Consider the following 25801-nt stretch of genomic DNA (forward strand, 5'->3'; position numbering starts at 1 on the left):
AAGTCTGGCAAGGCCTCTGCTTCAAAACCAGCCGGTACTGATCCAATCAGACAACATCACGGCAGTCGCCCATGTAAACCGCCAGGGCGGCACAAGAAGCAGGATGGCGATGGCAGAAGCCACAAGGATTCTCAGATGGGCGGAAAATCACGTCTTAGCACTGTCAGCAGTGTTTATTCCGGGAGTGGACAACTGGGAAGCAGACTTCCTCAGCAGACACGACCTACACCCGGGAGAGTGGGGACTTCATCCAGAAGTCTGCCAACTGTTGGTAAACCGTTGGGAAAGGCCACAGGTGGACATGATGGCGTCCCGCCTAAACAAAAAACTAGATATTGCGCCAGGTCAAGGGACCCTCAGGCAATAGCTGTGGACGCTCTAGTGACACCGTGGGTGTACCAGTCGGTTTATGTATTCCCTCCTCTGCCTCTCATACCAAAGGTACTGAGAATAATAAGAAAACGAGGAGTAAGAACGATACTCGTGGTTCCGGATGGGCCAAGAAGAGCTTGGTACCCAGAACTTCAAGAAATTATATCAGAGGACCCATGGCCTCTACCGCTCAGACAGGATCTGCTACAGCAGGGGCCCGGTCTGTTCCAAGACTTACCGCGGCTGCAGTTGACGGCATGGCGGTTGAATTCCGGATCCTAAAGGAAAAGGGCATTCCGGAGGAAGTCATTCCTACGCTGATAAAAGCCAGGAAAGAAGTAACCGCAAACCATTATCACCGTATTTGGCGAAAATATGTTGCGTGCTGTGAGGCCAGGAAGGCCCCAACAGAGGAATTTCAGCTGGGTCGTTTTCTGCACTTCCTACAGTCAGGAGTGACTATGGGCCTAAAATAAGAATTTACTTACCGATAATTCTATTTCTCGTAGTCCGTAGTGGATGCTGGGGACTCCGTAAGGACCATGGGGAATAGCGGCTCCGCAGGAGACTGGGCACAAAAGTAAAGCTTTAGAACTACCTGGTGTGCACTGGCTCCTCCCCCTATGACCCTCCTCCAAGCCTCAGTTAGGATACTGTGCCCGGACGAGCGTACACAATAAGGAAGGATTTTGAATCCCGGGTAAGACTCATACCAGCCACACCAATCACACCGTACAACTCGTGATCTAAACCCAGTTAACAGCATGATAACAGAGGAGCCTCTAGAAAAGATGGCTCACTACAGCAATAACCCGATTTTTTGGTAACAATAACTATGTACCAGTATTGCAGACAATCCGCACTTGGGATGGGCGCCCAGCATCCACTACGGACTACGAGAAATAGAATTATCGGTAAGTAAATTCTTATTTTCTCTAACGTCCTAAGTGGATGCTGGGGACTCCGTAAGGACCATGGGGATTATACCAAAGCTCCCAAACGGGCGGGAGAGTGCGGATGACTCTGCAGCACCAAATGAGAGAACTCCAGGTCCTCCTCAGCCAGGGTATCAATTTTGTAAAATTTTACAAACGTATTTGCTCCTGACCAAGTAGCTGCTCGGCAAAGTTGTAAAGCCGAGACCCCTCGGGCAGCCGCCCAAGATGAGCCCATCTTCCTTGTGGAGTGGGCATTTACAGATTTTTGGCTGTGGCAGGCCTGCCACAGAATGTGCAAGCTGAATTGTACTACAAATCCAACGAGCAATAGTCTGCTTAGAAGCAGGAGCACCCAGCTTGTTGGGTGCATACAGGATAAACAGCGAGTCAGATTTTCTGACTCCAGCCGTCCTGGAAACATATATTTTCAGGGCCCTGACAACGTCTAGCAACTTGGAGTCCTCCAAGTCCCTAGTAGCCGCAGGCACCACAATAGGTTGGTTCAGGTGAAACGCTGAAACCACCTTAGGGAGAAACTGAGGACGAGTCCTCAATTCCGCCCTGTCCGAATGGAAAATCAGATAAGGGCTTTTACAGGATAAAGCCGCCAATTCTGACACGCGCCTGGCCCAGGCCAGGGCCAACAGCATGACCACTTTCCATGTGAGATATTTTAACTCCACAGATTTAAGTGGTTCAAACCAATGTGACTTTTGGAACCCAAAAACTACATTGAGATCCCAAGGTGCCACTGGAGGCACAAAAGGAGGCTGTATATGCAGTACCCCTTTTACAACGTCTGAACTTCAGGGACTGAAGCTAGTTCTTTTTGGAAGAAAATTGACAGGGCCGAAATTTGAACCTTAATGGACCCCAATTTCAGGCCCATAGACACTCCTGTTTGCAGTAAATGTAGGAATCGACCCAGTTGAATTTCCTCCGTCGGGCCTTACTGGCCTCGCACCACGCAACATATTTTCGCCAAATGCGGTGATAATGTTTTGCGGTTACATCCTTCCTGGCTTTGATCAGGATAGGGATGACTTCATCCGGAATGCCTTTTTTCCTTCAGGATCCGGCGTTCAACCGCCATGCCGTCAAACGCAGCCGCGGTAAGTCTTGGAACAGACAGGGTCCTTGCTGGAGCAGGTCCCTTCTTAGAGGTAGAGGCCACGGATCCTCCGTGAGCATCTCTTGAAGTTCCGGTTACCAAGTCCTTCTTGGCCAATCCGGAGCCACGAATATTGGCCCTCATTCCGAGTTGTTCGCTCGGTATTTTTCATCGCATCGCAGTGAAAATCCGCTTAGTACGCATGCGCAATGTTCGCACTGCGACTGCGCCAAGTAACTTTACTATGAAGAAAGTATTTTTACTCACGGCTTTTTCTTCGCTCCGGCGATCGTAATGTGATTGACAGGAAATGGGTGTTACTGGGCGGAAACACGGCGTTTTATGGGCGTGTGGCTGAAAACGCTACCGTTTCCGGAAAAAACGCAGGAGTGTCCGGAGAAACGGTGGGAGTGCCTGGGCGAACGCTGGGTGTGTTTGTGACGTCAACCAGGAACGACAAGCACTGAAATGATCGCACAGGCAGAGTAAGTCTGGAGCTACTCTGAAACTGCTAAGTAGTTAGTAATCGCATTATTGCGAATACATCGGTCGCAATTTTAAGAAGCTAAGATTCACTCCCAGTAGGCGGCGGCTTAGCGTGTGTAACTCTGCTAAATTCGCCTTGCGACCGATCAACTCGGAATGAGGGCCATAGTGCTTACTCCTCTCCATCTTATCAATCTCAGTACCTTGGGTATGAGAGGCAGATGAGGGAACACATACACTGACTGGTACACCCACGGTGTTACCAGAGCGTCTACAGCTATTGCCTGAGGGTCCCTTGACCTGGCGCAATACCTGTCGAGTTTTTCCCAACGGTTTATAATCATGTGGAAGACTTCTGGGTGAAGTCCCCACTCTCCCGGGTGGAGGTCGTGTCTGCTGAGGAAGTCTGCTTCCCAGTTGTCCACTCCCGGAATTGCTGACAGTGCTATCACATGATTTTCCGCCCAGCGAAGAATCCTTGCAGCTTCTGCCATTGCCCTCCTGCTTCTTGTGCCACCCTGTCTGTTTACGTGGGTGACTGCCGTGATGTTGTCCGACTGGATCAACACCGGCTGACCTTGAAGCAGAGGTCTTGCTAAGCTTAGAGCATTGTAAATGGCCCTTAGCTTCAGGATATTTATGTGAAGTGATGTCTCCAGGCTTGACCATAAGCCCTGGAAATTCCTTCCCTGTGTGACTGCTCCCCAGCCTCGCAGGCTGGCATCCGTGGTCACCAGGACCCAGTCCTGAATGCCGAATCTGCGGCCCTCTAGAAGATGAGCACTCTGCAACCAACACAGGAGGGACACCCTTGTTTTTGGTGACAGGGTTATCCGCTGATGCATCTGAAGATGCGACCCGGACCATTTGTCCAGCAGGTCCCACTGGAAAGTTCTTGCGTGGAATCTGCCGAATGGGATTGCTTCGTAGGAAGCCACCATTTTACCCAGAACCCTTGTGCATTGATGCACTGAGACTTGGCTCGGTTTTAGGAGGTTCCTGACTAGCTCGGATAACTCCCTGGCTTTCTCCTCCGGGAGAAACACCTTTTTCTGGACTGTGTCCAGGATCATCCCTAGGAACAGAAAACGAGTCGTCGTAACCAGCTGCGATTTTGGAATATTGAGAATCCAATCGTGCTGCCGCAACACTACCTGAGATAGTGCTACACCGACCTCCAACTGTTCCCTGGATCTTACCCTTATCAGGGAATCGTCCAAGTAAGGGATAACTAAAATTCCCTTCCTTCGAAGGAATATCATCATTTCGGCCATTACCTTGGTAAAGACCCGGGGTGCCGTGGACCATCCATACGGCAGCGTCTGAACTGATAGTGACAGTTCTGTACCATAAACCTGAGGTACCCTTGGTGAGAAGGGTAAATTTGGACATGAAGGTAAGCATCCTTGATGTCCCGAGACATCATGTAGTCCCCTTCTTCCAGGTTCGCAATCACTGCTCTGAGTGACTCAATCTTGAATTTGAACCTCTGTATGTAAGTGTTCAAAGATTTTAGATTTAGAATCGGTCTCACCGAGCCGTCCGGCTTCGGTACCACAACAGTGTGGAATAATACCCCGTTCCCTGTTGCAGGAGGGGTACCTTGATTATCACCTGCTGGGAATACAGCTTGTGAATGGCTTCCAAAACTGCCTCCCTGTCAGAAGGAGACATCGGTAAAGCCGACTTTAGGAAACGGCGAGGGGGAGACGTCTCGAATTCCAATTTGTACCCCTGAGATATCACCTGAAGGATCCAGGGGTCTACTTGCGAGTGAGCCCACTGCGCGCTGAAATTCATTGAGACGGGCCCCCCACCGTGCCTGATTCTGCTTGTAAAGCCCCAGCGTCATACTGAGGGCTTGGCAGAGGCGGGAGAGGGTTTCTGTTCCTGGGAACTGGCTGATTTCTGCAGCCTTTTTCCTCTCCCTCTGTCACGGGGCAGAAATGAGGAACCTTTTGCCCGCTTGTCCACGAAAAGACTGCGCCTGATAATACGGCGTCTTCTCATGTTGAGAGGCGACCTGGGGTACAAACGTGGATTTCCCAGCTGTTGCCGTGGCCACCAGGTCTGAAAGACCGACCCCAAATAACTCCTCCCCTTAATAAGGCAATACTTCCAAATGCCGTTTGAAATCCGCATCACCTGACCACTGTCGTGTCCATAACCCTCTACTGGTAGAAATGGACAACGCACTTAGACTTGATGCCAGTCGGCAAATATTCCGCTGTGCATCACGCATATATAGAAATGCATCTTTTAAATGCTCTATAGGCAAAAATATACTGTCCCTATCTAGGGTATCAATATTTTCAGTCAGGGAATCCGACCACGCCAACCCAGCACTGCACATCCAGGCTGAGGCGATTGCTGATCGTAGTATAACACCAGTATGTGTGTAAATACATTTTAGGATACCCTCCTGCTTTCTATCAGCAGGATCCTTAAGAGCGGCCATCTCAGGAGAGGGTAGAGCCCTTACAATACATTTTAGGATACCCTCCTGCTTTCTATCAGCAGGATCCTTAAGAGCGGCCATCTCAGGAGAGGGTAGAGCCCTTACAAGCGTGTGAGCGCTTTATCCACCCTAGGGGGTGTTTTTCAACGCACCCTAACCTCTGGCGGGAAAGGATATAATGCCAATAACATTTTAGAAATTATCAGTTGTTATCGGGGGAAACCCACGCATCATCACACACCTCATTTAATTTCTCAGATTCAGGAAAACTACAGGTAGTTTTTCCTCACCGAACATAATACCCCTTTTTGGTGGTACTCGTATTATCAGAAATGTGTAAAACATTTTTCATTGCCTCCATCATGTAACGTGTGGCCCTACTGGAAGTCACATTTGTCTCTTCACCGTCGACACTGGAGTCAGTATCCGTGTCGGCGTCTATATCTGCCATCTGAGGTAACGGGCGCTTTAGAGCCCCTGACGGCCTATGAGACGTCTGGACAGGCACAAGCTGAGTAGCCGGCTGTCTCATGTCAACCACTGTCTTTTATACAGAGCTGACACTGTCACGTAATTCCTTCCAACAGTTCATCCACTCAGGTGTCGACCCCCTAGGGGGTGACATCACTATTACAGGCAATCTGCTCCGTCTCCACATCATTTTTCTCCTCATACATGTCGACACAAACGTACAGACATACAGCACACACACAGGGAATGCTCTGATAGAGGACAGGACCCCACTAGCCCTTTGGGGAGACAGAGGGAGAGTTTGCCAGCACACACCAGAGCGCTATATATATACAGGGATAACCTTATAGAAGTGTTTTTCCCCTTATAGCTGCTGTATCTTTAATACTGCGCGTAATTAGTGCCCCCCCCCCCCTCTCTTTTTTAACCCTTTCTGTAGTGTAGTGACTGCAGGGGAGAGCCAGGGAGCTTCCCTCCAACGGAGCTGTGAGGGAAAATGGCGCCAGTGTGCTGAGGAGATAGGCTCCGCCCCCTTATCGGCGGCCTTATCTCCCGTTTTTCTATGTATTCTGGCAGGGGTTAAATGCATCCATATAGCCCAGGAGCTATATGTGATGCATTTTTTTGCCATCCAAGGTGTTTTTATTGCGTCTCAGGGCGCCCCCAGCGCCCTGCACCCTCAGTGACCGGAGTGTGAAGTGTGCTGAGAGCAATGGCGCACAGCTGCAGTGCTGTGCGTTACCTTGTTGAAGACAGGACGTCTTCTGCCGCCGATTTTCCGACCTCTTCTGTCTTCTGGCTCTGTAAGGGGGCCGGCGGCGCGGCTCTGGGACCCATCCATGGCTGGGCCTGTGATCGTCCCTCTGGAGCTAATGTCCAGTAGCCTAAGAAGCCCAATCCACTCTGCACGCAGGTGAGTTCGCTTCTTCTCCCCTTAGTCCCTCGATGCAGTGAGCCTGTTGCCAGCAGGTCTCACTGAAAATAAAAAACCTAAAACTAAACTTTTCACTAAGCAGCTCAGGAGAGCCACCTAGTGTGCACCCTTCTCGTTCGGGCACAAAAATCTAACTGAGGCTTGGAGGAGGGTCATAGGGGGAGGAGCCAGTGCACACCAGGTAGTTCTAAAGCTTTACTTTTGTGCCCAGTCTCCTGCGGAGCCGCTATTCCCCATGGTCCTTACGGAGTCCCCAGCATCCACTTAGGACGTTAGAGAAACTTGGGTTCCATTAAGGTCCAGATTTCGGCTCTGTCGATTTTCTTCCAGAAAGAACTGGCTTCACTGCCTGGAGTTCAGACATTTGTAAAGGGAGTGCTACATATTCAGCCCCCTTTTGTGTCTCCTGTGGCACCTTGGGATCTCAACGTGGTGTTGAGTTTCCTAAAATCACATTGGTTTGAGCCACTTAAAACTGTGGATTTGAAATATCTCACGTGGAAAGTGGTCATGTTGTTGGCGTTGGCTTCGGCCAGGCGTGTGTCAGAATGGGCGGCTTTGTCATGTAAAAGCCCTTATCTGATTTTCCATATGGATAGGGCAGAATTGAGGACTCGTCCCCAGTTTCTCCCTAAGGTGGTATCAGCTTTTCACTTGAACCAACCTATTGTAGTGCCTGCGGCTACTAGGGACTTGGAAGATTCCAAGTTACTGGACGTAGTCAGGGCCTTAAAAAATTATATTTCCAGGACGGCTGGAGTCAGGAAAACTGACTCGCTTTTTATCCTGTAGGCACCCAACAAAATAGGTGCTCCTGCTTCTAAGCAGACTATTGCTCGCTGAATTTGTAGCACAATTCAGCTGGAGCATTCTGCGGCTGGATTGCCGCATCCTAAATCAGTAAAAGCCCATTCCACGAGGAAAGTGGGCTCATCTTGGGCGGCTGCCCGAGGGGTCTCGGCTTTACAACTTTGCCGAGCTGCAACTTGGTCAGGGGCAAACACGTTTGCTAAATTCTACAAATTTGATACCCTGGCTGAGGAGGACCTGGAGTTCTCTCATTCGGTGCTGCAGAGTCATCCGCACTCTCCCGCCCGTTTGGGAGCTTTGGTATAATCCCCATGGTCCTTTCGGAGTTCCCAGCATCCACTAGGACGTTAGAGAAAATAAGATTTTACTCACCGGTAAATCTATTTCTCGTAGTCCGTAGTGGATGCTGGGTGCCCATCCCAAGTGCGGATTATCTGCAATACTTGTATATAGTTATTGTTAACTAAAGGGTTATTGTTATGAGCCATCTGTTGAGAGGCTCAGTTATGTTTCATACTGTTAACTGGATATGGTATCACGAGTTATACGGTGTGATTGGTGTGGCTGGTATGAGTCTTACCCGGGATTCAAAATCCTTCCTTATTGTGTCAGCTCTTCCGGGCACAGTATCCTAACTGAGGCTTGGAGGAGGGTCATGGTGGGAGGAGCCAGTGCACACCAGGTAGTCTAAAAGCTTTCTTTTAGTTGTGCCCAGTCTCCTGCGGAGCCGCTATTCCCTATGGTTCTTTCGGAGTTCCCAGCATCCACTACGGACTACAAGAAATAGATTTACCGGTGAGTAAAATTTTATTTTTATTGTAAATTAGCTTTATTTGTAAATAATTAAGCATTTGCATAACGTGCATTACCTGTGCATTTTAAAATAAGTTTATCAAAATTTTTTATACATCTAAACATATGAAACACTGATTATATGTGTAACAGTAAATTGCTTGCTAAGGAGAGGCAATTATGCAGATGTGTGGGTTTTAAACCTACAGGTTAACATTACTATTGAAGTAATAAATACTACAATATAAAACGTCAAAAGCAACCTACATACATTACTGTTTATTAAACATGAATAGAAGTGCTTTTTATGTACAGATATAGAAAATCACCATAATTGCTTAGAAAGGTAGCTCATGTTGGCATGAGTGTGCAGTGTATTTTCACATCAGTGTTAGTCTAAGAACCATACATCGATATCATTGTCTGTGTAGACCCAGAGCTACGCAGACAAAATGTCCTTGTTGAGAGATTTTGTTCCTGTGCGCTGTGTGAAAGCACCCCCCATCCAGCCCCATCACACACCCACGTTGCCGCCAACTTTTACAAAGACATTTCAGCCACTCCCCAGCCCCTTTCGGGAACACCCATGTTATGGATCTCGTTTGCTTTTGCAAATTCCTGTGTGCGCAGTTCTTACTGCTGGTCCGCTGCTCACATGCGCACAGCAGAAAAAACGATGGGTTGCGTGCAAAAATCAGAGTTGTGTACAATTATGAATCAGGCCTATAAAACCTAAAAAGCAGCACCAGCTGAACCCAATCTTGAGGTCGTTGTTGGGAGGACATTATTGCACATGAAGGAAGGGGACCCTGCTTGGGAGAGATTACACTCTAAATGAGTTAGTGAGTGACTAGGATAAAGCAGTGAGTTTTGCTAAGAGCTGGAAGGCTTTTACAAAGAAAGTGGGTCTTGAGTGCCCATCTGAAGCTTTGGAAAGAGATGGAGAGTCCGATAGGGAGAAGCAAAGAGTTCCAGTGGTGGAGAGTAGCAAGGGAGGTGGAAGTGAGAGGAGGTAACTAGTTAATAGGAGATGCGCAGTCATTGGCTAAGCAACGTGGGTGGGCCGGGGCATGCAGGGAGAGGAGGTTGAGGAGGATTGGGTGAAGGCTTTATAGGAGGGCGTGTGGAGTCCGAATTGGGGTCTTAAGGGAAAGTGAAACCAGTGTAGGGCCTGGTGAGGAAAGGCAGAAGCAGTCCAGTAGAAGGAAAAATAGGATTTTAATACCTACCGGTAAATCCTTTTCTCTTAGCCCGTAGAGGATGCTGGGGTCACTTCAAGAACCATGGGGTATAGACGGGATCCGCAGGAGACATGGGCACTTTAAGACTTTCAAAGGGGTGTGAACTGGCTCCTCCCTCTATGCCCCTCCTCCAGACTCCATTTATAGGAACTGTGCCCAGGGAGACGGACATTTAGAGGAAAAGGATTTATTGTTAAACTAAGGTGAGATACATACCAGCTCACACCTCAAGCACGCCGTACAATATGGCATTCAACACAACGCAAGTCAACGACAAGATCATCATCAGCAACAGACTGACTATAAACTTAACACAACATGTGTGTAACCATAACTAATAACTGCAGATACAGTACGCACTGGGACGGGCGCCCAGCATCCTCTACGGACTAAGAGAAAAGGATTTACCGGTAGGTATTAAAATCCTATTTTCTCATACGTCCTAGAGGATGCTGGGGTCACTTCAAGAACCATGGGGTTTATACCAAAGCTCTAGAACGGGCGGGAGAGTGCAGATGACTCTGCAGCACCGATTGACCAAACATGAGTCCTCATCAGCCAGGGTGTCAAACTTGTAGAACTTCGCAAAGGTGTTTGAACCCGACCAAGTAGCCGCTCGGCAAAGCTGTAATGCCTAGACCCCCAGGGCAGCCACCCAGGACGAGCCCACCTTTCTGGTAGAATGGGCCTTCACCGATTTCGGTAACGGCAATCCAGCCGTAGAATGAGCCTGCTGAATCGTATGACAGATCCAGCGCGCAATAGTCTGCTTGGAAACAGGAGCCCCAATCTTGTGAGCATACAGGACAAACAGAGCCTCAGTTTTCCTAATCTGAGCCATTCTGGCCACATAAATTTTCAAAGCTCTGACTACGTCAAGAAACTTCGATTCCAGCAAGGAGTTAGTAGCCACTGGCACCACAATAGGTTGGTTCAAGTGGAATGACGACACCACTTTCGGCAGAAACTGCTGACGAGTCCGTAACTCTGCTCTATCTTCATGGAAAATCAAATAAGGGCTTTTGTGAGACAAGGCCGCCAATTCAGACACCCGCCTGGCGGATGCCAAGGCCAACAGCATGACCACTTTCCAAGTGAGAAATTTCAACTCTACCTTTTGTAAAGGTTCAAACCAATGAGATTGAAGGAATTACAACACCACGTTAAGATCCCACGGTGCCACAGGGGGCACAAAGGGAGGTTGGATGTGCAACACGCCTTTCACAAAAGTCTGAACTTCTTGAAGGGAGGCCAATTATTTTTGGAAGAAAACCGATAAGGCTGAAATTTGTACTTTAATGGAGCCCAACTTTAGGCCCGCATCCACACCGGTTTGTAGAAAATGGAGAAAACGTCCTAACTGAAATTCCTCCGTAGGAGCGTGTTTGGATTCACACCAAGACATGTATTTTCTTCAAATACAGTGATAATGTTTAGACGTTACTCCTCCTGGCCTAAATAAGAGTGGGGATGACTTCCTTGGGAATACCCTTTCGGGCTAGGATCCTGCGTTCAACCTCCAAGCCGTCAAACGAAGTTGCGGTAAGTCTTGGAACACGCACGGCCCCTGCTGTAAAAGATCCTCCCTCAGAGGAAGAGGCCAGGGATCTCTTATGAGTAATTCCTGAAGATCTGGATACCAAGCCCTTCTTGGCCAGTCTGGAACAATGATGATCGCTTGAAACTTTGTTCTTCTCATGATCTTTATCACTTTTGGAATGAGTGGAAGCAGAGGAAATATGTACACCGACTGAAACACCCATGGTCTCACTAGGGCGTCCACTGCTATTTTTTGAGGGTCTCTCGACCTGGAACCAGTAGCGGATCTTGTCACGGGCAAGCAGGACTTTTGCCGAGGGCGCCGCACCATGGCAAGATCCGCTACTGCTGTGCCCCCCGCTGCCCGCTGTGTCCCCCGCTGGACCCGCTGTGAAGGGAACTAGATGCTACGCGTCTAGTTTCCCTACGTGGAGAGGACCTTTGCTGTGCGGTGCGCGATTACGTCATCGCGCACCGCAGAGCATTGCACAGCATTTCAGCGGCGCTACTCTACTGTACAGGGGGCGTAACTGACCACGCCCCCTGTATGAAGCCACGCCCCTATTTCCCACCCGGGGCGCAAAAAGGGCTAGAACCGGCCCTGCCTGGAACAAGATCTCTGAAGTTTCTTGTTGAGGCGAGACGCCATCATGTCTATTTGAGGAATTCCCCAAAGACTTGTCACTTCTGCAAAGACCTCTTGATGAAGACCTCACTCTCCAGGATGGAGATCGTGTCTGCTGAGGAAGTCTGCTTCCCAGTTGTCCACTCCTGGAATGAAGATCGCTGATAGAGCGCTTGTATGCCTTTCCGCCCAACGGAGAACCTTTGCGACCTCTGCCATAGCCGCTCTGCTCTTTGTTCCGCCCTGGCGGTTTATGTACGCTACTGCTGTTATGTTGTCCGACTGAATCAGGACGGACTGATTGCGAAGAAGATGTTCCACTTGCAGAAGGCCGTTGTGAATGGCCCTTAACTCCAGAACGTTTATGTGTAGACACATTTCCTGGCTTGACCATCTTCCCTCGAAGCTTTCCCCCTGTGTGACTGCTCCCCAGCCTCTGAGACTCGCATCCGTGGTCACTAAGATCCAGTCCTGGATCCCGAACCTGCGTCCCTCCAGGAGGTGAGAGCTGTGCAGCCACCACAGGAGTGAGATTCTGGTCTTGGAAGACAGGGTTATCCTTCGGTGCATGTGCAGATGGGACCCGGACCACTTGTCCAACAGGTCCCACTGAAACACTCTGGCATGGAATCTGCCAAACTGAATGGCCTCGTAGGCCGCCACCATCTTCCCCAGCAACCGCATGCATTGATGAATCGATACTCTTGGCGGCTTCAGGATTTGTTTGACCAGGTTCTGAATTTCCAGAGCCTTTTCCACTGGAAGAAAAACTCTGTAATTCTGTGTCCAGAATCATTCCCAAAAACGACAGCCGTCTCGTCGGAACCAACTGTGATTTTGGCAAGTTTAGGAGCCAACCATGTTGCTGCAGAATTGTCAGGGATAGCGTAATGTTCTGTAGCAATTGTTCCCTGGATTTCGCCTTTATCAGGAGATCGTCCAAGTACGGGATAATCGTAACTCCTTGCTTGCGTAGGAGAACCATCATTTCGGCCATTACGTTGGTGAAAACCCTCGGAGCCGTGGATAAACCAAACGGCAACGTCTGAAATTGGTAATGACAATCCCGAACTGCAAACCTCAGGTAGTCCTGATGTGGGGGATAAATGGGAACATGTAAGTAGGCATCCTTTATGTATACCGACACCATAAAATCCCCCTCCTCCAGACTGGAGATCACTGCCCGGAGAGATTCCATCTTGAATTTGAATTTTTTAAAAGTAGAAATTGAGGGATTTGAGGTTCAGGATTGGTCTGACTGAGCCGTCTGGCTTCGGGACCACGAACAGGCACGAATAAAAGCCTTCTCCCTGTTGTGACGGGGGAACCCCACCAATGACTTGATTGTGACACAATTTTTGTATTGTGGCGCATACCACCTCCCTGTCTGGAAGAGAAGCTGGTAAGGCCGATTTGAAAAATCGGTTAGGGGGAACGTCTTGAAACTCTATTTTGTACCCCTGGGACACTATTTCTAAAACCCATGGGTCCAGGGCCGAACAAGCCCAGAACTGACTGAAGAGCCTGAGACGTGCCCCCACCGGTGCGGACTCTTGCAGAGGAGCCCCAGCGTCATGCGGTGGACTTGGCAGAAGCCTGGGAGGACTTCTGCTCCTGGGAACCAGCCGCGGCCGGTGATCGCTTACCTTTTCCCTTTCCTCTAGTAGCAAGGAAGGAAGATCCTCAGCCTTTTCTGTATTTATTGGGCCGAAAGGACTGCATCTGATAGTGGTGTGTTTTCTTTTGTGGTGCAGGCACATAAGGTAAAAATGATACCGATAGATACCAAATCAATGAGGCCCTCACCAAACAATACACCACCTTTATACGGTAGAGACTCCATAGCTCTCTTAGAGTCAGCATCAGCATTCCATTGATGAATGCTCTCCTAGCTGAGACTGCCTGGCATTGGCCAGTGATCCCAAGAGGCCAATATCTCTCGCAGCTTCCTTTAGGTAGAATGCAGCGTCCCTGATATGACCTAGTGTCAAAAGCATGCTATCCCTATCCAGGGTATCCATTTCAGATGACAAGTTTACTGCCCATTTTTCGATAGCACTACTCACCCACGCAGATGCAATGGCTGGTCTGAGTAGCGTACCCGTGGTGACATAAATGGATTTCAATGTATTCTCCTGTCTACGATCCGCAGGATCCTTTAGGGCAGCCGTGTCAGGGGACGGCAGAGCCACCTTTTTGGACAGCCGTGACAGAGCTTTGTCCACAATGGGGGGTGACTCCCATTTTTCCCTATCCCCAGAGGGAAACGGATACGGCTACTACAATCCTTTTGGGAATCTGAAACTTCTTGTCAGGATTTTCCCAAACCTTTTCACAAAGCGTGTTCAGTACATGAGAGGGAGAAAATGTTACCTCAGGTTTCTTCCCTTTATACATACAGACCCTAGTTTCAGGAACAGTAGGGTCCTCAGTGATATGTAATACATCTTTTATAGCCACAATCGTACTGAATGCTCTTTGCCAGTTTTGGATCTAATCTGGCATCACTAGAGTCTGTGTCCGTGTCGGTATCCGTGTCTGCCAGCTGGGCAAATGAACGTTTTTGTGACCACGAGGGGGTCTGGACTTGAAACAACACATCCTCAACGGATTTTTTCCAAGCCTGGTTCTGAGCCTCAGATTTATCCAATCTTATTTATCAGAGCCACATTAGCATTCAAGGCACTCAAAACATTCACCCAATCCGGTGTCGGCGGTGCCGACAGGGTCACTCCCACAGCCGTTTTAACAGTCTCCACCTGGGAAGAGCACTCCGCCTCAGACATGCCGACACACGTGCACCCACTACACGCAGACACAATGGGCCTATAGGGGACAGACCCACAGTAGAGCCTGTCAGAGAGACACAGGGAGTATTACCAGCTCACACCCCAGCGCCTAATCCCGGACTGAAAACACCCAGATGATGTCCCAGACCTGCAGCGCTTTATAATTATATATATATATATATATATATATATATATATATAGCACCAAAAACAACTGTGCCCCCCCCCCCCCGTTTTGCACCCTGTTACTTGTACAGCAGTGTGAGGAGGACCAGCGTCTCTGCAGCCTTGTGTAGAGAAAATGGCGCCGGGCTGTGTGCTGTGAGAGCTAAGCCCCGCCCCCGTAATGGCGCGCTTCAGACCTGCTCGTTTTTAGACTTTTTTTATACTGGCGGGGGTCCGGACAGTGCCCTGGCACTTAGTCCGCTTTTGCCAGGTAGTATTTGAGGCTCAATGCTGCCCAGGCCAAACGTTCTAATAAGTTCACCTAAGAGTAAATATAAAAGGGAGACTATAAGGGGGATCAAGAACAGAACCTCGAGGGACAGAAACTTGTAACAAGACATGGAGTCATGAGAAAAGACAGAGAAAGTGCAGCCAGAGAGGTCTCAGGGCAGCTAGGAGAGGTTAGTGTCACATAAACCAAGAGTGAAGAATTTGCAGGAGAAGGTGGTCCATCGTGTCAAAAGCAGCAGAAAGTTGAAGGAGAATGAACAGAGTTCAATCCTTGGATTTGTTCGCAAAAAGGTAATTACTAACTTTAGTGAGTGTAATTTCTATAGAGTGAAAAGAATGAAAGCCAGACTGATGTGGGTCAAGCACGGAGTGGGAGTAAAAGATGGCAATGAAGCAGTTGTAGACCACTCAAGGCCCTTTTTTACTTGAGGCGACAAGAGCATGCTTGAATGCAAAAGGGACTGATTTGAGAGAAATGTTGAAAAGATGGGCAAAATGGGTACAGACAGTAGGAGAGAGGAAGCAGGAGGGGATCAGCTCCATGGGGAGATGGAAGGGGAGGACTGGAATAAAGCAATATTTTAATCTCCAGAAACTCAGAAAAAGGAAGTCAGAGTTGGCAGGACGAAAAGGAGACAGGCAGAGGCTGGAGTGGTGGAAGTCGGATGGGAAGGGAGAAGGTGTAGCAAGAGAACCTGTTGGAAGATGAAGTCCTGAAATCTGGAGTAAATTTTGGATTTGATTTGTGACGAAGTCAAGGGTGGAGGCAAGAAAGGGCGGTGGCAAAGAATGAAGTTGAAGACATAGGGGTTGAAGGACTGAGTAGAGATAAAGGTTTTGAAATATTGTAAGACTCGATAGCGTAAAGAAGAGCACAGTAGAAAGAGATCACACATTTGAAATGGAGGAAGTCCACAGTGAAGTACGATTTCCTCGCTTAGCTTTTGGAAAACACTTTTGCAGTCATCTGGTGCATTTGAAATTTGATACTGTGGCACAGATCTGGTGACAGCTGGAGCAACAGAGTAAGGGTGTTGTTGTAGAGAAACAATTTAGTCAGGACAGGGGAGGGTGATAATGGGGGAAAAAAGCAAGTCGAGCAGGGAGAAGGAAATCAGGTCATTCGCCTCAAGGGTATGCTCAGTGATGGTAGCCATGCGAGTTAGAGGTGGAGAAAGGGTAAAAGATGATAGTCCAAAAGGAATGAGTAATTCATAAAGTCCGTAATATCACAATGGTGAGTGAAGACCAGATCAAGGGAGTACTCTACTCACACACATGGGAGGATGAGGAGGTCCAATGAGAGAGATCAAACACTGATGTGAGGAAAAGGAATTAGTAGGGATACAGGAGACACCTAAAATGAGGGAGTGAAGATCATAAGAGAGGGGAAACATGAGGAAAGTTGTCAAGAAAATTGGAGTTCGGACCAGGGGGGCGATAGAGGACAGCTATGATAAATGTTGGAAGAGTCAAATAGCATGAACCCGCAAAAGGAAAAGAATGACAGGAAGGGTTTTGAGGGTATAAATTGGAAGAAGCAGCATGGAAAGACAAGGACCGCACCCATGCCAATCACGTGCAAATTGACCATCGTTATAACACTTCCTTACCTTGGCCAGTCTGCTTCATACGAAGACACAGGTTCACGATTACAGGCTGCTTTAGCTCCACCTTTGAAAGTGAGGCCATGTATTATTTAAAAGGTCACATGTAAATCATTTGTCTACGTAGTTTCTGCATGCTCTACCAACAAACTAAACTAAAAGACAACACACAGGACATTAAATTGGGATATTAACTTGAGCATTTAGTGGGACACGGTAAAATTAATAAAAGATAGTGTGAAGAACTCTATGATCCTCAACTGGCAATTTCCTAAACATCATATAACTAGTACAATTTATATACATGTTGGTTCTGCTTTAATGCAGGTACAGATGTACAGTAATGGCACATACTACAGTAAGTGCAACAAGTATGCTCACTTGACACTGCAGGCTTCCAATCAACTGTGTGCCCGGTTTGATTCTGCCCAGATGTAGATCTAACGTATCAAAAAATAACAATACATTATGCATTGCAACAAAAACTCTGGATTTACCCTAACACACTATGCAGGCTTACTTTTACAAAATTTAAGTAACTTCATTAATGTCCTATGGAAAAAAAAAAAACTTATAGAAACAGTATGGGCCTAACTCCAATGTGGTCGCAAAGCAGCTATTGTATGCAAATCAGTTGATGTTTTCTTACTGCGCATTCATCTGAGCCGCTGTGTGTACGCGCAGCGATTGAATTGCGATGGCGGTCGCACAGAGGAATTAGTTGCAAAGTAAGCGACAGGTAGATGGCATTTGGGGGTGGTAACGAAGTGGTAGGGTAAACGCAGGCATGTCATGGCTGTACAGACTGCGTTTTCTGGGCGAGCATAATTAGCAGTTAAGATCTTACTTACTACTGGAGAGCCCTCTGCATCCCGGGAGAGCAGCTCAGTCTTCAGAGGCACTCAGACCCAATATGCGATAATGGTACCGATGTATCAGCAATTATATGCTGTCAGATGGAAATGATATAACAGCAGTGGGCGTCCAATGCCCAAGTTAGCTTCAACCCATATTAGCATATAATTTGCAATTGCAAACAGCAACAAAAGATAGCACCAGCAATCGCAACAACCACATCTGAATTAGGCCCAATAGGTTTTGTTTCAGTAATTAAACTAGTACGAAAATTACAATTTGCATCAAATGGGCAGGGTCACCTTTTCCTATGTATTTGTTTTCACAAGCGCCCCCTATTCTATTATATAAACTACCAGATCTACTTACTTACATACTTACCTAGCCACTGGCGGGATTTTAACAATCAGTATGCCAGCGTTGGTATTGTGACCACCGCTAGTCACACATACCAAACCCCCCTCAGAGAGTACACACTAGACCATTCTTTCTTTTATTGGCCTTTCTAGCAATCCCCACTGGCTTATTGCTTCTGGTGATAAAAATTTTACCTGCAGGTCATTATTACTGATCTCTAGAGGTGTTGGTGTGCCTGTGGTAGTTACATGCATTATAGTCTATAATGTATAGATAAAGTGTGTGCAGGCGCTGGGATATGTTGTCCTTATGTCACAGTTTTAAGTTAAGTAGGTACATGGGCAGACTAGATGGGCCAAGTGGCTCTTATCTGCCATCAAATTCTATGTTATGCAGCCACACTGTGAGAGCGCCATCTCCTGCCATGACACCACCAACAACTCAGCTGAATGATTTCTAATCTGCTGCTGCCTGCCCGCCGATCACAGAACCCTGTATACCTGGAACAGGTTCTGTAGGTCAAGGGAGAGGACAGCTGTGAGTGGAGAGAGGGACCATGAAGTATGCTGTTCTGTAAGGGTCAGTGAGGGAGAGGGGTTCTGTGCACTGCTGATATGGTTGTGGTGCTGGGCTGTAAGGGATGCTGCCTACCTAGTATGTTTAAACTTGTAATACCGATCTAGGTAACAAGCTCCAAGTAACATGTTGCTAATCTTGTTCACATGCCGGCACCTGCAATCTGAGATAGACACAGTCCGAGTTGGTCCCCATCCCATTCAGCTCTCCACCCTCTTTTTCGCCCAATAGGCAGTGCTAGACAAGCACCCTAATAAAATGTGCTGAGCACACCTATGACCAATAACCTTACCCGCTCATATCCTTAAGACCGTGTCCTGGTGACATGTGATCTACTTCATGAAGTTGAGGCATCACTGACCAAATCTCGACAGGCAAATTAACCAATCTCCCGTGTGCATTTTTGCAAATAACTCTGCCTTAGAGCCTAATTTACAGATGTGCACATATACAAAACGGCTCCTGCATCATCGCACACAGTGCCCCCTGTGCAGTTTGGGGCAGTGACGGAGACCGTATTAGAAAATGGGGGAGTGTTTTTTTCCCAGTTTTGTAGACATGCAGAGGCCAGAGTTTTCATCTACCAGTGCAGATTTTGTGGCCCCGGCAGTGTGAATTCCACCACCATATGGAGTATTCTGAGGTTACCCAGATGGTTGATGCTCACGCAGATGAGCCGAAAACAGACTCTTCGGATGGAGCAGCGGATCACAGAAGCCATCAGAACACGTCTATTTACATAAGACACCCCTGCAGCATTTGCATATTTTCATACAGCAGCTGTTGTATGAACAGCTAAACTTTGTCATCAGAACAGAGAGAATAATGGAGACCAAAAGATCTGATAAGCTCACGTAAAAGGAGGAATCAAAGGGAGAATAGAAAGGGACCAAGAACAGAACCTTAGGGGACACCAACTTTGTGTGTAAGGGATAAAGTGGAGTTGAGAAGAGACACCCAGAAGAGGGCAGTGTCATGTATACCAAGGGACTGAAGGATTGGCAGGAAGAGATGATGGTCCACAGTGTCAAAGCAGCAAAGAGGTCAAGGCGAATTAGCAGAGAAGTGCTCTTCAATTTGGCAGCAAGACAGTCTTCAACAACTTTAGTGGGAGCAGTTCTGTACTGTGGAGAGTTAGACTAAAGTGACTCCAGTAGGGAGTGAAAGCAAAAAAAGGTGATAAGGGTTGCAGACAAACAGCTTGAGTAGCTTGGAGACAAAGGAGAGCAGAGTGATCAAGGTTGTTTTTTTGTTTGTTTTTTTAAGAATGGGAGAGAAGAACCTACTGAAGGTAGAGAAAGGTTGAAGAGATGGCAAAATGGGAATGCCAACAGGAAAGAGGGAGTGAAGGAGGCAGAGCACGTTAGTATCAAGGGGGAGGTAGAATACTACTTTATCTCCTGAAACTGGGGAGAAGTAAGTCAGAGTTGGTAGGATAGAAGAGGAAAATGGGGAGAGACTTGAGCAGAGGAGACTTTATGGTCAGGAAGAGGGTGGGGTTAAGAGGACCTAACGGACGGCTTCACTTTTGGATGTGAATTTAGTGGGGATGTCACAGGCAAAGAGTGAGGGGTAGCGAAGTTTGGGGGGTAGGGAAGGAATGAAGGTAATAAAGACATGGTAAGCTTGAAAAATCTGAGTGAAGATAAAGGTTTTGAAATAAGACTGCTAGGAGATAGAACGGGCAGCACTGTAGAAGGTAAGCATACATTTGAAATGGAAGCAGTCCGCAAAGGAGTGCAATTTCCTTTAGTGCTGCTTTGTAGTTCAAGAACACTTGCAGTTATCTGGTGCATTTGAGTCTACAGCAGAAGTTAGGGTAATTGCAATAGCTAGGTCAGGGCAGAAGTGGGTAACAATGGAAAACAGAAGCGAGTCAAGCAGGGACAGAAGGATATGGGGTTGATCGCCTCAATGTTACGCTTGGTAATGGTAGCCTTGTGAGGGATAGATTAAAGGAAAGTTGATGATTTTATAAGAAAGGGAATGTGAAAGTGGTACAGTCAGCAGAGATGTCACAAAAGTGAGTTACCAGATACATAGTAGTGTCCACTAGCATGGAAGGATGAGGTGGTCTATTGAGAGATCAAATGCTGATGCGAGAAAAAGGAGATTAGAGACCGAGGGGAAAATTAATAGTGATACAGCAGTCACGTAAGATGAGGGCGGTAAGGTGAGAATCTAGGAAGTGCCCGAAGGCACCCTAACCAGAAGGCAAAGTTGTCAAGAACTTGACGGGTGGGGGTGTTAATGGAGGACAGCTACAAGAATATGAAAGGGACATATAACATGATCCTCAAAAGAAGAAAATGACAAGGAGGCTTTTAAGAGTATAATTTGAAAAGGAGCAGCAGGGGAAGAGAAGAACCCCCACACCGCCACCATGCTGATCAATGCAATATCGTTATTACCCTTACTTACCTTGGCCACTCAGCTTTGTATGAAGACACAGGTTCCAGAGTACAGGCTGCTCTAGTTTCACCTTTAAAAGTTAAGCCAAATAATATTTAGTACATACAACAAAACTTGACAGGTTAATAATGAGAGAGTAAATGACTCTATAAACATCTTATTACTAGTACAAATAATTTACATATTGGTCTTGCTTTCACACAGATACATATGTACAGTAAGTGCACGTACTACAGCAAGTGCACCAGGGATGCTCACTTGTCACTGTAGGCTTCCAAGCAGTTGTGGCTCCTCCTTGACTTTGCCCATTTGTAGCTCTAAAGTAGCAAATATTTAAAATTCATTATGCAGGTCCAAAGAAACCCCCCCATCCCCACCAAAAAAAAACACTACATTTATAAACTCTGTAGGAATGCTTTTACAAAAGATAAGTTACATTTATGAAAAGTAGTAAAAAAAAAAATTACAATTCAGCTCAAGTGTGTTGCTATGCCCATAACCACCTTTTCCTTTGTACTAGGTTTTCCCAAGCACCCTATATATAAATTACCAGATGATCTACTACCTTGCATTATAAAGAAGTAAATTGCCCAGTTGCCTTGCATGGTCGCATGAGATGCAGCCAGGCTTTCATCACGTGACCATATAGGAGATTCCATATACAGCTGGCTGCTTTTTAAAAGCGGGACATAGGACTGGGAAACAGAGTAAGTTGAGCAACAGAGTTCTAGTGACAACTGAGTGTAATCTTACTAGTGAAAAGAAAGCTGGTTTGAGTGTTGGGGACAAAAAGAGCTAGGAACAGATAGCAGAGGAAAGACACAGGTGGCTCTCAAAACCTAATAGATTAATATTAGCTAGTTAAGTGGATAATAACCACACACAGACATTAATGGAATGCTATAATACCTAAAAATATATTTAAATAGCTTTCAACACAAGGAGGAAGATAATAAAGGAAGTACACACACTTACTTTGCGAAAATATTAAGTAAAAACACGCAGTAAAGAGACACACACGCAAACTAAAGTACTCCCTACTAGTACCTTTTAGGGGATGCAGTTATGTGACCGGCGGTCAGGAGACAGACCGTCACATAACCTTCCCCTACAAGCCGCCCCTCACAATCCTGACTGTCGGCATGCTGACCAACAGGGACTATTCCTACTAGTGGGTGTCCACGACACCCATAGAGTGGGAATAGAACCCGTGGCGTCACCGAGTGCGCAGCGTGCAGAGTGCAGCGAGCCCGCAATGGGCTTGTTGCGCTCGCCCCCTCCCGCCAGCATTCTGCCGGTCAAGCATACAACATCTTTTTTAGGACTGATACACTCTACTTACTCGTCTTTTTTCTGCATTTCTATATGGCAAAATAAAACACCCAGAATGACAAGGAGATTTTTGTACTAAAGAAATCAAGATGGTATCGATAACTTGGCAGTTGCGCATTCTGCTCTTTATCTATAGACCAGATTGGCTCCTTGACAAAAATTATTTTACAAATCCGTTGCTGGAGAAGCAGCTTCCACTCATATGCTTTAGCTGGCCTATTACACGCTCCCTAAACATTACTTTGAAAGCATGGATTGCTGTTGACTTTGAAAGTAACCCCTGTTACCCACCTTACCTCCCACTGTGGACAATCCCTGCCTTCACTACTTCTACAGATAACCCTGTATTCAAGCTGTGGATACGTAAGGGTATTTGGTTAATAAAGGATGTTTTGCTTCTGAAGGCTATTTCCTCAGTTCCAACAACTACAGGAAGATTTTGATCACCCCCAATCTAATTTCTGAAACGTCCTAGAGGATGCTGGGGACGCTTCAAGAACCATGGGGTATAGACGGGATCCGCAGGAGACATGGGCACTTTAAGACTTTGAATGGGTGTGAACTGGCTCCTCCCTCTATACCCCTCCTCCAGACTCCTGTTAGATTCTGTGGCCAGTGAGACTGGATGCACTCTGAGGAGCTCTCCTGAGTTTCTCTGAAAAATACTTTTGTTAGGTTTTTTATTTTCAGGGAGCACTGCTAGCAACAGTCTCCCTGCTTCGTGGGACATAGGGGAGAGAAGCAGACCTACCTCTGTGAGTTTCAAGGCTCTGCTTCTTAGGCTACAGGACACCATTAGCTCCTGAGGGTCTGATCGCTAGGTACGCCTAGATGCTTGTTCCCGGAGCCCGCCGTCACCCCCCTTGCAGAGCCAGAAGTCAGAAGACGGCTGAGTAGAGGAAGATCAGAAGACTTCAGTGACGGCTTTGAGGTACCGCACAGCGGCCGCGCTGAGCGCCACGCTCCCACACTCAGCGGCACTACAGGGTGCAGGGCGTGGGGGGGTGCCCTGGGCAGCATAAATCCTCATTTAAGTGACTGGCAAAAGTGGTATATAGTGCCTGGGCACTGAATCTGAACCCCCACCAGTATAAATATTTGAAAAATAGCGGGGCTGAAGCGCGCCATTAAGGGGGCGTGGCTTAGATCTTACAGCTCTCATCAGCGCCATTTTCTCTCACAGAGCTGCAGAGACGCTGGTCCTGTCCTCCTACACTGCTGTACAAGTAACAGGGTGCAAAACGAGGGGGGGGGGGCACAGTTCATTTGGTGCTGTTTTAATAATAATAAAAGCGCTAACAGGTCTGAGGCATTGTATAAAACGTTTCAGTACTGGGATAGGCGCTGGGTTGTGAGCTGGCAAACTCCCTCTGTGTTTCTCTGACAGGCTTTACTGGTGGTCTGTCCCCTATAGCCCCAGTGTGGTTGTGGGTGTCGGTACACATGTGTCGGCATGTCTGAGGCTGAGTGCTCTTCCCAGGAGAAAGCTGGAGTGGGGACAGAAAAGACTGTGGGAGTGACCCTGTCGGCACCGCCGACTGCTGATTGGGTGAGTGTTTTGAATGCAAATGTGGTTCTATTAAATAAGAGATTGGATAAATCTGAGTCTCAGAACCAGGCATGGAAAAAATCCATGGAGGATGTGTTGTCACAAGTCCATACCCCCGAGGGGGCACAAAAGCGTTAATTTACCCAGATAGCAGATACAGATACTGACACGGACTCTGACTCCAGTGTCGACTATAGTGATGCCAGATTGAATCCTAAACTGGCTAAGAGCATTCAGTACATGATTGTGGCGATAAAAGACGTGTTACATATCTCGGAAGACCCTGCTGTTCCTGATACAAGGGTCTGTATGTTTAAAGGAAAGAAACCTGAGGTAACGTTTCCTCCCTCTCATGAACTGAACACGCTTTTTGAGCACGTCTGGGAAAATCCTGACAAGAAGTTTGAGATTCCCAAGAGAATTCCGGTGGCATATCCGTTCCCTTCTGGGGATAGGGATAAGTAGGAGTCACCCCCCACTGTAGACAAAGCTCTATCACGGTTGTCCAAAAAGGTGGCGCTTCCGTCTCCTGACATGGCGGCCCTAAAAGATCCTGCGGATCGTAAGCAGGAAAATACATTGAAATCCATTTATGTCACTACGGGTACGCTGCTCAGACCTGCCATTGCATCAGCATGGGTGAGTAGCGCTATTAAAAAGTGGGCAGATAACTTGTCATCTGAGATGGATACCCTGGATAAGGATAGCATTCTTTTGACACTGGGTTATATCAGGGACACTGCAGCCTATCTAAAGGAAGCTACAAGGGACATTGGCCTTATGGGATCAAGGGCCAATGCCATGGCAGTCTCAGCCAGGAGAGCATTGTGGATTCATCAATGGAATGCTGACTCTAAGAAGGCTATGGAGTCTCTGCCGTATAAAGGTGGTGTCTTGTTTGGTGACGGCCTCGCTGACCTGGTATCTACGGCTACCGCGGGTAAGTCATTATTTTTACCTTATGTTCCTGCACAACAAATGAAAATGCCCCACTATCAGATGCAGTCCTTCCGGCCCAATAAATACAAAAAAGTACGAGGGTCCTCCTTCCTTGCTGCGAGAGGAAGAGCAAGAAAAAAAGGCAATTGGTTACCCCCAGCACCCTGAATGATAACAGTAACCAGATATAAATCCCATATAATAATAGAATTCAGAGATCTTCGTTACACATATTTGCCCTTTTTTTCTTGCTTAGAAATACCCCTCCCTTTCGAGCACCTGAATGATATCACTAAGCTAATTGAGCATCTACCAATATATATGTCTGTTGTGAGAGGCAGAGAGGTTCCTGCATTAGGAGGAGGTGCCTGCCCCGACATGCCACATGGAGCATTATGGGGTTGCTCCAAGGTAGGTAGCTCTTAGCTTAGACATATTGTAGTAAGGAGCCATTATCATGTGGCTCCTTGCTGGTTAATATTAGACCCAGATTGGGGTAATGGAGGTGTGAGGTGTGGTGCCTCTGGACTGGCTGAGCTGGATGGCTTTATTGTGGCATACCTTTACATTCTTTTAACACTTTTCACTTATTCATTTTTAACACTTTCTCTATTTTAATTACATTTCATGTTTGTATCACCCTCTCTATAGCTTCGGCTTCCTAAATACTAATTTATTAACACTATAGTTTTTTCACTGGTATGCTGCGCTGGGCTTTCTGGCTTATGCTAGTGTTTTGGGGTGCCACACCCTGCACCTAGATATAGCGCTAGGGACCCCAAATATACAGAGACTCCTTGATGCGGCTTTGGGGCTTAACCACACATTTGCGCAAATATGTGTAACGAAGATCTCTGAATTCTATTATTATGTGGGATTTATATCTGGTTACTGTTATCATTCGGGGTGCTTGGGGAAACCAAATGCCTTTTTTTCTTGCTCAGAAATACCCCTCCCTTTCGAGCACCTGAATGATATCACTAAGCTAATTGAGCATCTACCAATATATATGTCTGCTAGAGGAAGAGGAAAGGGGAAAAGGTCACCAGCTGTGGCAGGTTCCCAGGAGCAGACGTCCTCTCCGGCTTCTGCCAAATCCACTGCATGACGCTGGGACTCCTCTGCGGGAGTCCGCACCGGTGGGGGCACGTC

General features: G+C 47.3%; 1 protein-coding gene across 8 annotated transcripts in view; it reads right to left on the bottom strand.

The window, feature by feature from the left end:
• The window catches only part of LOC135008331 (uncharacterized), a 280518-nt gene that overhangs the window by 15432 nt on the left and 239285 nt on the right, over nucleotides 1-25801 (bottom strand). For 7 of the 8 annotated variants that reach the window (XM_063952195.1, XM_063952199.1, XM_063952192.1 and 4 more), the window contains exons 8-11: nucleotides 21088-21146; nucleotides 20839-20899; nucleotides 17011-17069; nucleotides 16636-16696 (exon numbers count right to left, since the gene is read on the bottom strand). In XM_063952195.1, coding sequence (XP_063808265.1) covers nucleotides 16636-16696; nucleotides 17011-17069; nucleotides 20839-20899; nucleotides 21088-21146 — 240 coding nt within the window. Of the gene's footprint in view, nucleotides 1-8179; nucleotides 8355-16635; nucleotides 16697-17010; nucleotides 17070-20838; nucleotides 20900-21087; nucleotides 21147-25801 lie in introns of those variants that run through there. The other variant, XM_063952193.1, reaches the window with a different exon arrangement.

Source organism: Pseudophryne corroboree, chromosome 2, assembly GCF_028390025.1.
Source record: "Pseudophryne corroboree isolate aPseCor3 chromosome 2, aPseCor3.hap2, whole genome shotgun sequence".
Taxonomy (NCBI): domain Eukaryota; kingdom Metazoa; phylum Chordata; class Amphibia; order Anura; family Myobatrachidae; genus Pseudophryne; species Pseudophryne corroboree.